This window comes from Drosophila arizonae, chromosome 5 (assembly GCF_054131065.1).
Source record: "Drosophila arizonae isolate 15081-1271.41 chromosome 5, UAZ_ARI_1.0, whole genome shotgun sequence".
Classification (NCBI taxonomy): domain Eukaryota; kingdom Metazoa; phylum Arthropoda; class Insecta; order Diptera; family Drosophilidae; genus Drosophila; species Drosophila arizonae.
In genome coordinates this window covers 8,956,673-8,974,407 of record NC_142925.1, presented here as the reverse complement: position 1 = coordinate 8,974,407, position 17,735 = coordinate 8,956,673, and the positions used below count along the sequence as shown (strand labels likewise).

Here is a 17,735-nt window from a genome sequence, read left to right as displayed (position 1 = left end):
TACAAACACAAAACTGTTATCAAAGTGCGCGAAATGTAGAGAATTTGAAATGTTGCTGGTACTTTTGGTTATTGTGAAAATAGTAAATATATTTTATATTTAAATATATTTTTGCACATACTAATTATGTGAAAAAAACAAGAAAGCAGAAACTGCGTATGCATTTCATAATATTCACTAATTTATAGATCAGCATAAAAACAAAAGTAGCAATAGAAAATATAAAGCACGATTTATGGAAAGTGAAATTCCGCCAGTTTAAAGAAATTTCGTTAGCATTTCATTTCAAATGCATGCTCTAGACATTAAGAAAAAAAAAAAAAAAAAAACGGACCCTGCTCGTCATCATCTACCAGCTACGCATGTGTTAAAAGCTGTTGGATAAAGCCACAATGACTCTACTATCAATTATCACCCTGAACTTGGGATAAGCAACAACAGTAAAACGAATGGGCAGAGGTATATAAATGTTGGACCTGGCGTAGAGTGCATCATCAGTTCTGCAGCAACTGTGCAAGTGATACAGTGATATACAAAAACACAGGAATATAAACTCAAGAAAATAATGAATAAAACAACGATATGGTATGCGGCGGTGCTGCTTGTGATCTATTTCACTTTGGTGTTCTGCGATGAAACGCCGGAAAATGCTGAGACTCAAGTAATGAATACGAACTCGGATATGGATATGGAAACATTACTTAATACTGGCCGAGAGCTTTTGGAATTCGAAGGACGCACACGTCGTCATCGCCATCGCCTATGGTGTAAGTTTCTACTATACAATTATTACTATGTAAATATTGGGTGCCTGTAATTGGACAGCATCGATTCTGGTGTCAATTGCAGTCTATCGATATATTGCATTTATTATTACTATGCAATAGTTGAGCGGTAACAATTAGCACATTTTAAATATGTTTAATCACATTCTAAGCTATTTGGTTGTCCACCTGCTAATCAGCAAGTGAAGACTTTCTTTTTGAAAGTTTCCCAGCCCAGTCAGTGGGCTGGTCATATGTATATCGCTTCCAATTGGAACATCACGATGTGCACGTACCGTTCAATAATAATCAATTAACACTTTTCACTTTCAATCGGCGCCACAATTCGACAATTGTAAATTGTCGTAGATCAGTAGACCAGCATTGGGTTCTGTTCGTGTTCAGTGAAAGTGTTGTCTTATCTGTTATCTAATCAGATTTGATTTTCATTTATAGTTCGCCATCTGTGGCCATTGGCCATTGCCTATTGGATCAAGGTGAAAGTAGTCATCGTATCTTTCTTTGTGGGTAGCGCCATTTACTTGGGTCTGCGCTACTTCTGGCCCCACGCCCGATGCAATCAGGAGGTGATTCTTGATCATCCGTAAGCACTCAATCTTCCAATCATTTTATCTATATTAAATTATTTTTGTGTTCAGCCCTCCATCCTTTACCCAAGATCATATTCCATACTCTCTTGAACATCATCATGAGCATGAGCATGAGCATTATGGATCACCTTCCTCGTACGACCCGAGTCCCTCTTTTGATCCCTACTCGGGCTACTCCAGCTACTCGGGTTACTCTTCCAACTCCGATATTGTGTCTGATATACACAGCGACTCTCCACTTAGTTCTGCACCAAGTGGGCCGACTGGACCCGCTGATGGTTCTAATACGCTTCGCCGTGGCAGACGTAGCGTTGATAGCTTCGACGTACAGGATAATGTGGAAGTTGATCAGGAGGATCATGTGGAGATTATCGATGAGGAGATCTCTGAGAGTGTTGCACGCCAGCAGCCCGCCGAAGAACAGTGAGCAGCAGTTGAAGATCATCTAATCCGATTTATTTATAAGCTTTATTTCTATTATAGAATCGCCGAGTTTATGTTCGCATTTTTGGGTCTGGACTCCAAGGCTTGCCGTCGTCGCTTCGTCTGCGAGATGGAGTTCCGCTCAAAGCTGAATCCGCTGACCAGCATGGCATTCCGCATTGTTGGCCGCGGCTTCTTCGAGAAGTACACCAATTCACGCAATCCATATAAGCGAGCTACCAACTTCCAGGAGTGCGCCGCAGTGAATCCCGACTGTGTGTTCGTGGAGAGCGCAGAGCCAGAGATTACACCAGCTGCTGAAGAGGAAGAATCCACAGAAGCCAGCGAATCAACCAATCAGGAAAGCACGGCCGAGGCCCAAAATGAAATCAACTTGCAGGCCGAACGTCGCCTGACGCAGCTGAAGCGTCGTCGCGGAGATCGCATGCTTAGCCCCATTGCCGAACACATTTTGACACAGTAGAACTCCAATTACTATTTATTTATTTTATTTATTTAATTATTTATTTTAGCTATAAGAATGATGAACAAAATAAACTTGCCTCAGCTTAAAAAAAAAAAAAAAAAAAACAACTACCGTTATTTGTTCCGGAAAATGCAATCAAACAAATGCTAAATTTGTAACTCAGGTTCGAAAATCTCAGGAGCGAAATTAAATAGAAAACAAAAAGAAAGGAAAAGAAAAGGATTAGATGAAAACCGAATACCGATGGTGACTAAAATTTGTAAGAGCTAATTTAAGTCTTTTTGACCTTTTTCTTTTTAATTGCATTTATCTGATCGGCCATCTGCTCGATCTCTCGCTGATTGATGGGCTCGTTCTTGCGGACGGCCGCCTTTCCCTTCTGCCTTTGGGCGATATCTGCGACGATGTCGTTCAGCTTGCTCCACACAAAGCTGAGGAAATTCACAGCCAAGTCCTGTTTGAAGAAGGCAATGGCCACCAGTGCAATGAGCACCAGTGCTGATATGGAATTCTGATTGAGATCAGCGTCAGTGGAGCGCACCTCGGCATTGAAATCCAGCTTCACATAGACGGAACATCTGTCCGCCACAAAGGTGAAGGAGGGCAGCTTGTAGGAGTAGGTCTTCTCCGAGAGCGTCGATTGCAGCTCCACCACATAGGTCTTGCCATCGCGCGGTATACGCGGGAAATACACCATAATGCCCGGATTGTAGCTAGACTTGGGATTTAACGGAGACGCCACGCGCTGAGAAAACACCGGCGAGTCGGAAGCTCCTTGCTTGTACATCACAATGCGCAACGTCTTGTAGAAATCGTTATGTGAGGCCATAATTCTGGCCGTAATATCCACAATTTTGATAGGATTAACAGCAATCAAATTTATATTTCGCACATCCTCATTGGCAACGGTAACCGTGTGGTTTTTCGGTATCGAGCGATACACTTTGTCGTCGTCCGTCACCACGCGTACGGTGTAGGTGCAGCCGGGCTGAAGACCCCGAATGCGATATTGTCCATTAGTTTCGCTGAATGCCTCCTCTTGCTGATGCTGGCAGCTCTCTGTTGCGATGGCCTGTACATTAACCTCCGGGAAGGGATCGCCATTGAGGGATGTGATTGTGCCGAAAATAGAGTAAGCATAACGCGTGCCACTGTAAAAGGTAGTCCATTAATAGGAGTTATACAAATTAGCCCTCAATAGTTCTTACGTTAGGGTAACCTGCACGGTTTCGCCATCTTTGATGTCAATTATTTTGGAATTCGGCTCGAATTTGTATTCCTTCATCATGGGCCGCAGGAAGTACTGTGAAGGCGATAGCGAATGGAAATTGATGACGCCTTTGTCTCCAGTGACCAGATTCTTGCGATAGCTTTCGCCGCCGCTTAGCGAGAGCAACACTCCGCTCAGTGGCTGACCGGCATCGTCTTGTACTTTCACCTCAATCTCACAGAGTTTGTGTGCGCTGAAGGAGTTCGACTGGCGATTGTATTCGCTGAATACATAGGATTCCTTCTCAGCGGAGAGCTCGAATTTGAGCGTCTCATCGATAGGGCCAAATTTGAATTCACCTGTAATCGAGCTGAGCACTTCAATGGGTTCAAGTTCTGGTTGCTCGGGAAAACTCAGCGTTATCTTGGCATCCTTAATTGCGGGCACAATTTTGCCGCGCAAGATGAGTCCTCGCGTGGCCACAAAATTGAAGGCAATATCAACGCAATCACTGCTGCCCACGATCTGCTGATGCTGTGGCGTAAACAAAAGGACATCACTCAATGGCTTAACGTTCAGAATTTCCTCTGGCTTCAGATATGTCTCGTAGCGGAATGCGAATTTCCCATCCACCTTATGCGCCTCAGCTATTGGTGTAACGATTTGTTTACCCAGCGATTGCGATTCCACAGCTAGTTTCAGAGAATCCAAATTGGGGTCTGTGGACAGGACACGCACGCCCGTCTTGTGGGCAATGGCATTGACAATCAACGTCTGCAGCTGATCTGGTTCTGGAGTGATGAATTTACTGGGCAACGAGTCATCGTAAATGTGACAACCTTCCAGCTTAAAGTCGTAGCTGCCGTATTTAGAAACGCAGAAGGTGTTCACGCCTGAAAGAATCTTCAGGGTTTCAATGGGCGCCTTGGGCTCCGATGGTCCAGTGACATGAACGTAACGCATCTGTAATCAAAAGAATAATTGTCAGTGGAGAAAATAAACAGAAATATATTACAAAAGTTTACCAGCGCGCGATGACTAGATATAATGGACACTTCGTAGCCCTTGTGTATGAAGGGCGGCGCCGTCTCCTCTGCAGCGGCGACATTTAGGAAGACTCGCGTCGATTCATAGCACAGATTACCCTGAGGAATCGTTATCTCATAGGGACCAGGCAGAACATCCTTAAAAGCATATTTGCCACCTGCACAGAGGAGCTCGTTAAAACAGATGCGACTTGGAAAATTAAATTCTATACTCACGATATGCCCTGGCCTTCCATTTGTTGTCCGTGGGCTGTCCGGTGGCATCTAGGCCCTGCAGCGTAATCTCTGCTGAGGTGCAAGTGGCCGTGGCATCTGGCAGGCACTGCAGCTCACCTCGAATGGTGGCACGCAGCTGCGAGAAGGTAATGCCATTTAGTGGTGCATCACGCACTTCAGCCTGCTGTTGCACAGGGAAGAACTGAACACCGCTCGTCTTATCCACTTCCGTAGTGAGGACTTCAATGTTGTATTTGCCGGCGGGCAGATAGGCACACCAGATGCCGCTCTCTGCCTTCGTGGCAGTTGTCGTATGGAAGGTGGAGCCGATTTTCGTGATGCCAACGACATAGGATTTCGGAGAGACGACTTTGCCGCACACTTCGTAAGCGGAAGGCACAATTGTGGGCAGTTTGGGCGTAGCAATCTGCGTCTTCACCTGCACCGGCTCGAATTGCAGCTGTGGATACTCGACTTCAATGTTGTAGCTGCCCGCTTTAATGTTCTCCAGCGTATATGTGCCAGTGGCATCTGTTTCGGCGACCTTTTCCTTGTTGAGCTTGACAATGGCAGACTTAAGTGGTGCACCGTCCGCGGAGCTCAGCACCTGGCCAGAGACAGTAAAGCCGCTAATCTTGAACCCCTCTTTGATCTGCAGCGTATCCTTGCCCAAGTCCACCTCCAAAAAGCTCGGCGTCAGATGAAGTTTCAAGTTTTGGTTCTCGTTAACGGCCTGCAGCAAGTACTTGCCTGTGGGCACATCCTTGAAGCTATATTCACCCTTCTCGACCAGCGAATAGCAAGCGGCAGCGCTTTCGTATTCATTGTTGAGCTTGTTCGCCGGCGCAGTGGGCGAATTGGCACACTTGATCGGTAGAGTTTGCTGTGGGAATGAAGAGAAGAAAAATAATATATCATAATATAAAAGATTAGACTGTTTATCTACTTACGCCCTTTTTCTTATAGAGCACCACAGCGAGATTTGACGGCAATTGGGAGCTGGTATCGAAACGTCCATTGATATCAAAGCCAGATACCACCAAGGAGTTAGCCGGCAGCTCCGTGTTGCCACTGACCACAACCACATTGTGCTCCGCCTTGGCGAAATGCCATCTGGCATGGCTGGCACGCACCACATATTTGCCGGGTATAATTGGTGTAAAGAAGAAGACACCATTGATGTCCGTTTTGGTGCGGCGAATGTCGCCCTGCTCCGATTTCAGCTCCACATCCACATCCCGTGCACCGCTACCGGTGGCTAGAACCACCTTGCCCGTAATGCCAAAGCCCTTGAATACGAAATTAACATCTTTGCCCTGACTGCACACGTCATTCTTGCCATCGAAATTGAGCTCAACGTGTTCCGGCTCGAAGCTCCAACCGGGAGGTGGTGCAATGCTTAGCAAATATTCACCCTTGTCATAGATGGGCAGGAAATAGTAGCCATTCGATGGTGAGCAATCGGTTTTATCCTTCAGTGAGCCCTGCTTGGTCAAGCTGAAATCGAATTGGAAAAAATTCTTATCAATGATTTACACTTCCATTAATGAAAGTCACCACGTACAGTTTTATTTCCACCTTGGAAAAGTCAATTTCAGCATGGCTTTTGATGAAGCCACCACAGCCGACCACTTCATTGGACTGTGCGTTAATTTGACTAATTAAATTAATTAAAATTAATATAAAGCCGGAAAACTGACTTCGCGACCTCATTTTTTTTTCGACTCTGCGCTGCCAGCTGAAAGTGTAGAGCTGTCGAGTTAGTTGGAAACACAGCTCTGATAAGCATAATATATCGATATATTGCATCCCACAGGTGTTGCGATAGATTGCCAAATAGTGCTGCCGATAGCTTACTTCGATGTCTATGAGATGTTAAATCAATTTTAAATTCTAAATAATGCGATTAAGACAAATAAATTATATAATATAATGTTATATTATTATACGTTATTAAACTTTGTATAAATTGAAAGCCGTATGAAAAATTGTTATTCGACGATGAATTATCAGTTACCGACTACAAATTGGAGATGAACATAGAAGAGCTGTGCAATATCGATAACATTTAATAAGAAGTATCGACTTGGCGCAATTTATTGTCACATTCAAAGGCTGTGATAAAATAAATTGAACCATGAGTGTAATGTTTTTGTGGAAAGCAACATTTCGCAACATTTTCAAATGAATGCTAATAATTAATAATTCAAATTCTTCGTTCAATTAAAACGATCACAAACGCTTTTATTATCTTATTGTCATTTACGGTGTGTGTACGTACATATCTCTGAATGATTAGGACTATATGCAATCTATTGACATTGAAATCATTTGATTGTTGCAGAAATAAGCTTGTCAGATATTAATTATCGCAACGAATTTTAATTACGCTGAACTACGTACGATACAGCTCCAAGTGCGAGCCAATGTGTTGGGAATATGCTTTACATGTATGTATGTATGTATGTCTATGTTTGTTCTGCGCAGTTAAGCGATCTGCCAGGCAGACAGCTCAGAGACAGATAAAGCGAGACAAGCGCCGAGTTGTTCACAAGAAATTCATTTCAAGCATCGTTGAGCTGCGGATTGCCCTCAGTGCCTATAAATTTTGACCGATGATGGCGCGATAAATACATATGTACTTATGTATGTACATATGTATGTATTGGAAAAAAGAATAAGAAAGAAAATTGAAACACTCATGGCACACAGACAAAGCCGCATAACTGTAAGCTATAAACGAGCAATTGTACATATAAAATGTCTGAAGTGTGCAACATCAATTACTGACATTGACTTTGAATTGCCGAGGCGAAGCAATTACCCATTGCCATATTCTATACAGACAAATATGTATTTGGTTTAAGTGCAGTCCGATAGCTGCATTAACCGGAAGTGAGCGGCAACTGTCAACTGTCAACTGTCAACTGTCACTTGCTGGGCGCCATTTTGGTTGGCTCGACGGACTGACTACCTGTCCTAGCCATCAATTCAAAACTAATTAGCTGGCCACAGACCGAGGTAGCGCCTGCATGTAATCCACACGAAAATATAGACAGCCAGACAATTTGTCGAGACAGTAGCATAACACATTAATTTTATGGCCGGGTATTATTAGAATCTAACAAAAAAAAAAAAAAAAAAATAGAAAGAATAGAAAATAAATCTGCTGGGTTGTCCATTTGGGCAGATAAGCCAGTGTCATAGAGATTCGCATTAACTAAGTAAGAATAAATATCATTTTAATGAAATGCACAATATACCTTATCGCCTTATATAAAGTCATATGTATATATGTATATACATACATGCATCTGTCTATATATTTATAAAATTAAAAAACTGGCAATTCACGATGCGGCGATTTGGCATTTGTGCTGCATTTATTATAGGGGTCGTTCGATTATCGCTTAAAGTCAAATAACATCAATATTTCGGGGTGTGTTTGTGTCATATATAAATAATAAACCATGGACTTTGTTATCAACCCCCCTACAGTTAAGAAATCCATAATAACCGAAAACAGGAAAAAAAAAAAATCCCCTCGCAAAAAAGAAACAGCAACTACTACGCAAAATTTAAAACAGAGCATACCACACATTCGCACGCACATTTGTTCCCACACGAACTGTTCCCAGCGATCGCTTGCGTATCCAGGCAGCGGCAGCGACAGAGACACCCCATTGCGGTTGCCAAAATAATTGGCAAAACGCGCTTCGCTTCCCTGCGCGCTCAGCTTGACTCTGCTTTGCTGCGCTCTGCTCTGCTCTATTCTGTTCCCGATTCTGTTGTGCTCATGCGGAGAGCGCGTGCCAAACGCTACCGCGGGCCGCGGCTGCGACGCCGCTCAAGGCAGCAACGCAGACGCCGAGTCAGCAATCAGTTCAACGCAAGTTGCAGCCGCTAACAGACGTATTTAGAGCACGTGCGTACCAGCAGCACAAAGAGTATAAATCTTGTAGTTGGTTCTTTTTTTTCCCGTTTGTTGCTTTTGGCCATTGCCAGTGGAACACGTGCAGGGTTCTAGCTAAATATAAAACAAGATATTTTATCGAGCTACTGATAAAACGTCGTTGTAAAAATACAAGAATTTTCGATACAAGATCTAGTGCAACAACAAATAAAACTCGTTTCGTTTAGTTCGCAAGTGCGGCCCATTAATAACGTAAATATATAAAATAAAAAGTGTAAAAATAAAAGCAAACTTTGAAGCAAAAAATCTGCAAGGGCTAAGTGCAAGTGCAAAAGTTGTTATTGTTGTTGTCGATCTTGTTTGTTGTGCTCGAAAGACAGACAGCAAGAGAGTGGGCGAGAGAGAGAGAGAGAGAGTAAGAGAGCTGTAAGTGCACTTGACAGTTGGTGCTGCAGTTGACAGTAGCTGACAACATTCCAGCTAGAAAGAGTCTCTAACGAGAGGGAGCGAGAGAGGGAGAGAGAACAATTACAATTATGTCAGCTGAAACACTTAAACCGTTTATAACACCAACGAGTGCCGTTAATACATTTCCGGCCAAGCAATCAAACGGAACGCACTCGACAAGGAAGCATATACCAATTGTCTTAAGCATTGTCGCACTCGTTCTCATTGCTCTTATCTTTACTTATACGGTATGTATTTCACATGCAACTAATATTAGCGAATGATTAAGCACCTTAATAACTTAATTGATAGATTATGGCTGCTTATCACGCATGTGCAAGCTCATTAGATTTAATCAAATCAAATGCTGCGACATCAGCATTGACTATACTAACGTTTAGCTTTATGAATTCCCGTTTCATAATTCCACAAGAAATATATAAATAAATAAGAAGAAGAAAATCAAATTAAAATTAAAATTAAAATTCCAATTCCAATGCAAATCTATAAAGCTCGTTTTACGAAGCGTGACCGTCAGGCATTTAATTTGGCACAAGCTATAGCTATACCTAGAAACTCTATAAAAATACATTTAAAGAAGAAGAAGCAGCAGCAACTGAGTCAGTGGCAGTGGAAGTAGGTAGAGCTAGAGCTGGTCAGGGTGCTGGCCAATAAAACCCGTCCCGTCTCAGATCAAAATCGAAGCGTGTCTCTGACCAAATCGTTTCCTAATGATCGTCATAAAACCGAACAGAAAGAGCTAGATGATAGGTATGTATGAGAAGGGAAGCTATAAACAGGGGAAGTGAATACATAGCGAGGTGCTAAGAGATGTACTGTTTGAAGTTAAAGTGGTAGCAAATGCTTGAAACTGTTTATATAACTGAACAAATCCAAAAAATACTAAATTAGGGTAGATAGAAAAGGGAATATACATATGAGGGAAAACCTAGCAGACTGAAGAAGGCAGCTTAAAGCGGAAGTTGGGCAATAAATAATAATAATAAAAGAGGGAAAAAACCGATTGCAAGCAGATATTTTCCATGATCAGCGATAGACCTCATAAGCGCTTATCTAATTGCAAAGTAGGTCAATTATTACTTCCAGAGTTCTAAGTATTTGTCAGCAGGCAATACGAAAGTGACATCATAAGCTGGGGAGTTAGGATATATAAAAATATTTATACAGGGTATCTAATAGACTCATTCATTCAACTGAATCCCACGTTGTTTACTGAAGAATCGATTTCCTATGCCAAGCTAAAGAAGTGTTGATAGACATTCATGGTTTATCTTGGTATTTTACCATTTTTATGGCATGCTTGATAAATGTCCGACTATATTCCATACATATTATATGCGTACATATACTATATATGACACAGAAAACTCCGAGCTTCTGTGTTCCGATAGCTTTCGATGATGCTCCGCAATCGCTGAATAATAACAACAACAATTTGCATGGCGTATGCATAAGTGAAGAAGTCTCCTATATGCCACAGATCGGCTTTAAGCACTGCGCACTTCTCCATGCACCACTCACTGAGTGCGCATGTACTTTGGAGTGCTTCTCTGAAACGGAAATCGTACAATTGTCAATTGACTTGTAAATGGCATTTCTTATTTTTCGTATTGCCTTGGCTTTTGAGGGGCGCAGCTAAATGGACATGTGTTCTGCAAAGCCACATACATAAATCTTTGTTAAGATTTTTATATAATTTCCCAGTAGCCGAACAAAAGACCGATGGCTATCTGACGTATGTAACCCTGACCAAACGGTAGGGTGGTGTGGGGTGGGGTGCGGATTGACCCTCATCAGAGTTGGTGAAAGTGGAAAACAAAAAACTTATTTCTTGTGCTGTGTTTCTGCTGGTGTAACGAGATTTGATTGCGTCGGCTACCAGCAAGATTTATGGAGGCGAAACTCGTTTACATTTTCGTTTACATACCATCCATATCCATATACGGCTGTCATAATACCTGGCGACAAAGTGAACTTTAAGTGTTTACAAATCAAGTAGCAACCGTTCGAATTACAGCAAGTGAGCGGTAACTGAGATCGCTGTCAAAAGATGGGTATGCACTGGCCGAAAATAGACATCAATGTGAGGGCTTAAGCTCTCAATCAATCTCAATTTAACAACTGGGAGACTCGTTTGATATACGCGTTTCCTGGAAACCACGAAAATCTCAAGACTCAAATGTCAACTCGAATTCTAGCTACAAGATAGATGAGTGCTGCATGCTAGGCGAGACTGCTCATGTAGAAGTTACCCTGATGATCCCTATATAAAGATAAAAGATTATCTGTATATAAATCTTTTTATTTTCATGTTAAAGCTACGCTTTAAGCTTTACGGCGTCAAAATAGAATGGAATTAGATGTATTTAATTGAAAATAAAATATTGAAGTCATATTTATATATCTATGTTTGTTTAGGAAATTCTTTTAATATATCATATCATAACAAAATGTGATCCCTAGTTAGATTATTGCATCGTATATTAATTTATACTCATATAATATGCATATTCAATTCGTATTCATATTAACACTGAATATGTTAGTATACATTTGAATTTTAGTATTTATAATTATATTATATTCATATTCATATATACATACTAATGCTGATACTGATATTTATGTTCAACTAAATTCGGCCCCAACTCCTTCCTTGCCTCGTCTCTCGTCGTCACTCCAACAGTTCCAACACATCTTTTTCTCACTGTGTAAGCCCCAGAGTGGAATGGAGCTTTGTCACACGCTCTGCCGTTTTTTCACGATCAATGCGAAAGCTTAATTCAATAATTTCGTAAACAAGTTCCATAATTTATTCAGACAAAGATCTTAAGAATCTCCTCACACATAGCTGCCAAGTTTCAGCCCCGACTTGTCATAACCAGCGGACATTAACATTAGCTTCTTATTTAATATAATTTTATTTTATTTTATTTATTTATTTTTGGGGCGCGAACCAGCAATAAAAACAGAGAGCGGGAGAGAAACACGATGTTGTATATAGACAATAATGATAGGAAAAGGCGATGACAGTCTCATATTGAGCAACGCGTCGAAAGTTTGCGGCTGTTCGCACAGAATGTTAATGATCCATTAAAAAGATTATGCGCCTCGACGGTCATACACCATATTTTGTTTTTGTTTTTTTTTTTTTTTTTTTTTCGACAAATGCCCCGGGCAACTAATAAACGAGGTGGTTAACATTTGTTCTACATTTTAAAAGTATTGTAAAAGATTATATGTATTGGGCAGGAATAATTGAGCTAATAATAATAATAATAAAGCAAAATGTCTCAAATACTACAGTTTCTAGCCATATATTTCGTATAACCAAATATGGCTAGAATTCAAATTTAGCGCATTTTATATATGAAAATATTTCCAGTGTTCAATATTTTCAGTAGAAAGCGCATTTATAATATACATATATAGAAATAATACCAAATCAGCATTTATATTAATACAAATATTAGAAGAGCTTAGGATTCAGGCCATAAAAACAAAGGCAAAAACAAATTTTTAAAGGGTATTTAATGTGTTTCATGACTTTCGAAACAGAACGAAAATGCTTAAAAATAATTGCTTTACAGATCAAACAAAATAATTAACATCAAAAGATTTGCAACCATTTAATATTTATTACAATTTAAAAACATTTTAGTCTAAGTAGAAATAGAAATTACAATTTTGCTTTATATAATAAGGAAAGTCAGCTATTTTTTGTATTTTAATTATTTACGAATATTTGCAGTTCATATACTCATACCATGGCTTACTTTGAAAAATATGATTTAGTTTATATATATAAATGCATTTCAAATCAAGGAGTAGTGCCTAGTCGAGCATGTCAGAGCTAAGATGAAAATAGTAAAAAATTATAAATCAATTTAGTTCACAAAAACTTGCACTCTATAGAGTATTGCCCAGTCAAGCATGCCTTAAGTCCGCAAAAGAAGGAATTGTAAATGAGCTTTTAAAGATATAAGAGCTTTATTAGCTTTAATGGTTTTTGCTCAGTCAGGCAAGATAATATAATCATAATTTGAAAATGAAAATTGATTTATTTTCACATAGGCATTTGGATGATACAGCGTATAGCATAGTCGTGCATGTTTCATTCTAAAAGCTTTAAAGGCTTTATGTTAGGGTATTTCCTAGTCGAGTATGTTAAAGCCAAACAAGATTATTTGTTCATCTGCTGTGCATATCAAATGCTGGCTTTCTATGTCAGAGCATACACACATACATGCATATAGATGTACATATATGTACATATATATGCACGTACACATTTTTTTGGGCGCTGGTGTCAAAGTTCGCTGCTTTGGGATTTAATGATGTGTGGATTTTAGCACCGCCTATCGCCATAATTAAAGCTCATTACATTAATTGTATATGAAGACTGAAGATAAGCATAAAGTGAATCTAGAAGACAGCGAAAAATATATATATGTATATGCTTATCTATATACATATATGATATGTATATATATTTGCTATTAACATATATATTCTATTAAAGCAAAGAAATTTTCTTAAGTAGAATACAAATTGATATCATTTCATTTGATTTATATAGATATATATTTATATAGAGATATGTATATATACATACATGTTTACAATTGCCTGTTTTTTAATGAATTCCGCTTTCCTGGATTGAGCATAAACACATGATCATGCTGTGCCATAGCCATGGCTATACTTGTGATTCTATAGTTTCTTCATTCAATGATCTCATGCACTATTTGTGACGCAGAAAGTTTTATATAATATAAACATATCTCTCAAATCTCTTGCAGATCTGGCAAACGAAACGCGTGCAACAGCTTGAAGATGATCTGGGCGCTTTGAGGCGGGATGTGAGTAGCTTGCGGCAAAGACTGGGCATTGATGTTGTGGAGGAGTATATGGAATTTGAAAAGGAGGTGAGCCCAAGTCTACGAAAATAATTCACATTTCTATTCATAGTAGTCCAAGCATTGCGTCACATTCCCAACATATTTTATATATAAATATCTATATGGGACATGTGTATTTATAGATATATGAAAAATGCTTTATTTTTGACAAATGGTTGCGAAGTGATAGATGTAGATTTAAATGGGAACCGTTAGTTCAGGGGGCCATAAAATACTTTTGCCATTTATTAATGGGTATTTCTGACAAATCACTCAAGCAGCGAAAGACATAAGCCAGAAGCTCTTAAGAGCTAACACTCAATTAATATTTAATCGATTTCGACCATACATTCTTCTGTGCTATAATTTATGATGCTGGCTATTAGAGCCAAGGCAATTGCTAAATGGATTTCGTGTTGAAATTATTTACTTATTAGAGGAACGCAAAGATATGTAATTATTAAGCATATATAGCAATAAGTGTTGACTGATCTGAACTGAACTGGACTGATCTGATCTGATCTCATCAATGGAATCATGGATAGATCGTTTCAAAACTCAAGAGAGCTGTGCATGTGAGGCAATCTAAATGGGTAAAAGAATATAATGTGCGCATATATACATATATCTATATACATGCTAATGACAGCGTCTCTAGAGAGTTGGGGGAAGGCGCCAGCAATTAAAACCAAAGCAAAAAAAAAAAAAAAAATGAAATGAAATGAAAAAGTATTATTTAAATGAGTACGCGTATTTATAAATATATATGAGAGACACACACACACACGCCCATTTGTGAAATATGCATTAGAGCCATAAGTTATGGGGCCAGGTCCCCTCTGGCAGAGGCAAGCCACAAGTCACGTACTTGTGGCCCAAGTGTTTGACCCACAAATCTTATGGCATCCACTTTATATTATATTATACGAACCTGCTCATCCATGATCCCAAATAGCACGACGAACTCGAGAACTACGGCAGCTACGATGACAATGTTGATGATGATGATGCTGGGGTGGAGGATGGTGCGGACAGATCGAACAGTTACGAGGACGAGGATGATGAGGACTCGGGCAACGAGCAAACGGACATGGAGGAGTACTTGGATATGATTAATCAGGAAAAGAGTGCGACTCAAGCCCTCTCACCAGACAACAGCAGCGATAAGTCGGACACAGCGGCATCCACCGCCACCTCCAGCTCCAGCTCATCGGCATCCAATGATGATAATGTGTTTGAGGACTTCACTAGCTATAACGATTCCAAAAAGAAGAGGGAACGGTAAGTAATTGATTAAATAGTATAAATATTATATATCAAAGCCTAAATCTGTTTCTAAATAGAAAAACTCGCTCCATTGCCGAGATGCGCAATGAGCTGCCGAGCAACGAATTAGCAGAAATTGCGAAGAACCAAAGCCGAAGTGCTGAGCAGACAAAGGAAAGGTATGTTAAAATAAAAAATATGAAATATGCACTCAAAAAGGAAATTACACTCTTAATCATTTAAATATATATTTCAATTTTAAATCAGCAAAAGCATAATTTCCTTAATAAGCAATACTTCTCTTCATTGGCATTTTTATATAAATAGTTAAGAGTACAATTACCCTTTTGGGAATACCTATGTTCTCTATATCTGTATTACTCTCATTTTACATGTGAACTCTGTTCATATGCGCGCCAATATGAACGTCTTATTTCAAAGTCTAACAATAGGTGTATCAACCATTTAACCATTTAATAATATGGCCTAACTACTTTCCTAACATGCACAGAGGACGCGACCGATCAGCAGGGCAGACGCGCACAGACTAAAATGTCCCCACTGAGCGCTTATGCTAAGCCGGCACTGCAATAGTTACCCACACTAATACTAATAAGCACTAGATTGAGAGAGAGAGAGCGAGAGAGGGCAGTTATAACTCTTTAACCTTCAAATGCACCTAGTATGCTTATGCTAAGCTGGCACTGCAATACTAACTCACACTAATACTAATACGAACTAGAGAGAGCACGTCTGAACTATACAAACCGCTCACGCACACTGACTGACAAGGAGATCGTACGAGTTGCAACCAATGACGTTATGCGAGTGAACATTTAAATTCCCTTCTTCTCTCTTTTACTCAACTGAAAGCATTATAATTGGGAATCTAAAGCGCGCCTGACCAATGGCGTCGGAGTAATAAAGATCAATGTTTGGCATTAAGTTTTGCTCCAGTGGACAAAAATTGAATGTTTAAGTTGAGCGATTAAAAATATAATAACATACTTGTATAGATATACCTTATAAAGTCACAGAAGTCTCTTAGGAACATTTAGCATCTTAACAAAACGGCATTTATTAAAGGATATTTATTTTTAATTTCCTCCTACAGCACTGTTACTCCCAATAGCAACACTAAGCAGCATCTGCACAAACAGCGACCACGCACACGGGAGGGCCGTCAACGACTTTTAGTACGCAAAGGTGATTATTTATATATATACCTATAGTCGCATTTTAATTGGCAATATCTATAGCAACCAAAATATTCCTTCACTGTCATATGTGCGTTTGTTAATTCGCAGGCGAATCTCCTGTTTCAGCGAAATCCGCAGATTTCCCTGCCGCAAGCCGAGCAGCTGCACATTTCCACTTGAATCGCAAAGTGCCGCAACACGAGTCCCCCATTCAGGTGCACTGTGAGTATTACTTGTCTAAATATACATACATATATACACGTGTGTACAATAAATTTATATGATTCAAATTTCCTTTTATCTACAGCTTATCACGGTGATATGTATATGGGGCATCCCACGGCCAGCAGCGACAATCAGTGGCAGCAGCATTTCAGTGTTCACAATGGCATCCTGACAGTCCATCAGGCGGGTCTCTACTACGTCTATGCCCAGATATGCTATAATAATACGCACGATCAGAATGGCTTCATTATCTTCCATGAAAATAAGGCATTCCTGCAATGCCTCAATACGGTGCCCACGAACATGCCCAAGGTGCACACCTGCCACACAGGTGGGCTAATTCAGTTGCAGCAGCACGAGTCAATACATGTGCGCGACATCCATCGGGATCGGAATGTAATGCTCCGGGATAGCAACAATCGCAGCTTCTTCGGCATCATTAAGCTCTAAGCGAATATTTTCTGCACCGAACTTAAGCTTTAGTAGTTGCGACTACTCAGTTATACGAATACGTATATACAGCTGAGTAGATGAACTAGCCTAGAATTTATTTACACTAAACATGTATCTCTCTATATACACACACACACATTTATATAAACATATATATAAATATATATTTATATACCTATATCTATTCATAAACTTAACATGCATATAATATCATATTTATTTTGTATATACATTTATATATTTCTAATTAATACAGAAATGAAATTGCCATAATAAAGAGTTTAATAAAATTATATTTTAAAATGCATTTTTTAATTACATTTAATAAACGAGATAAGGAAAAGGATAAGATCAGGAAAATTAAAATATATTCATATAATCTGCTGCAAAAAATAAATACGCAGACTGTCAAATGATTTTTTAATGCAATTATAGCAAATACTTCTGATTCTGGGTTTCATAAATATTTTCGTTGATCTGAGCGCGCCCAGTTTTATCTTAAATTTCCTTATATATATATACTTTTATCCACTCAACTCAATCTTTAAAGTAT

At 39.6% G+C, this 17,735-nt stretch overlaps 3 protein-coding genes across 4 annotated transcripts; 2 read left to right on the top strand and 1 right to left on the bottom strand.

The window, feature by feature from the left end:
* The first annotated feature begins 32 nt into the window (after nt 1-32).
* On the top strand, nt 33-2,457 carry LOC108616539 (uncharacterized). The gene is made up of 4 exons (XM_018011811.2): nt 33-767; nt 1,221-1,368; nt 1,424-1,798; nt 1,859-2,457. The coding sequence occupies exons 1-4, from the start codon at nt 566-568 to the stop codon at nt 2,280-2,282; spliced, it is 1,149 nt and encodes a 382-aa protein (XP_017867300.1). The 5' UTR covers nt 33-565; the 3' UTR covers nt 2,283-2,457.
* LOC108616534 (BOS complex subunit NOMO3) lies at nt 2,286-6,534 on the bottom strand. Its single transcript, XM_018011803.2, has 6 exons — nt 6,322-6,534; nt 5,708-6,254; nt 4,758-5,640; nt 4,521-4,699; nt 3,494-4,458; nt 2,286-3,436 (listed from the first exon to the last, which is right to left on the bottom strand). The coding sequence occupies exons 1-6, from the start codon at nt 6,468-6,470 to the stop codon at nt 2,557-2,559; spliced, it is 3,603 nt and encodes a 1,200-aa protein (XP_017867292.1). The 5' UTR covers nt 6,471-6,534; the 3' UTR covers nt 2,286-2,556.
* A 2,092-nt stretch (nt 6,535-8,626) lies between these two features.
* Nucleotides 8,627-17,477, top strand: egr (TNF superfamily member 12 eiger). 2 transcript variants are annotated; one of them, XM_018011810.2, is made up of 7 exons: nt 8,627-9,365; nt 13,941-14,066; nt 14,995-15,320; nt 15,383-15,484; nt 16,420-16,511; nt 16,631-16,726; nt 16,812-17,477. In XM_018011810.2, the coding sequence occupies exons 1-7, from the start codon at nt 9,207-9,209 to the stop codon at nt 17,177-17,179; spliced, it is 1,269 nt and encodes a 422-aa protein (XP_017867299.1). In that variant the 5' UTR covers nt 8,627-9,206; the 3' UTR covers nt 17,180-17,477. The 2 variants fall into 2 exon arrangements, with proteins under 2 accessions (XP_017867299.1, XP_017867298.1); XM_018011809.2 differs by having other exon boundaries at nt 8,628-9,365; nt 16,613-16,726.
* Nucleotides 17,478-17,735: the final 258 nt, after the last annotated feature.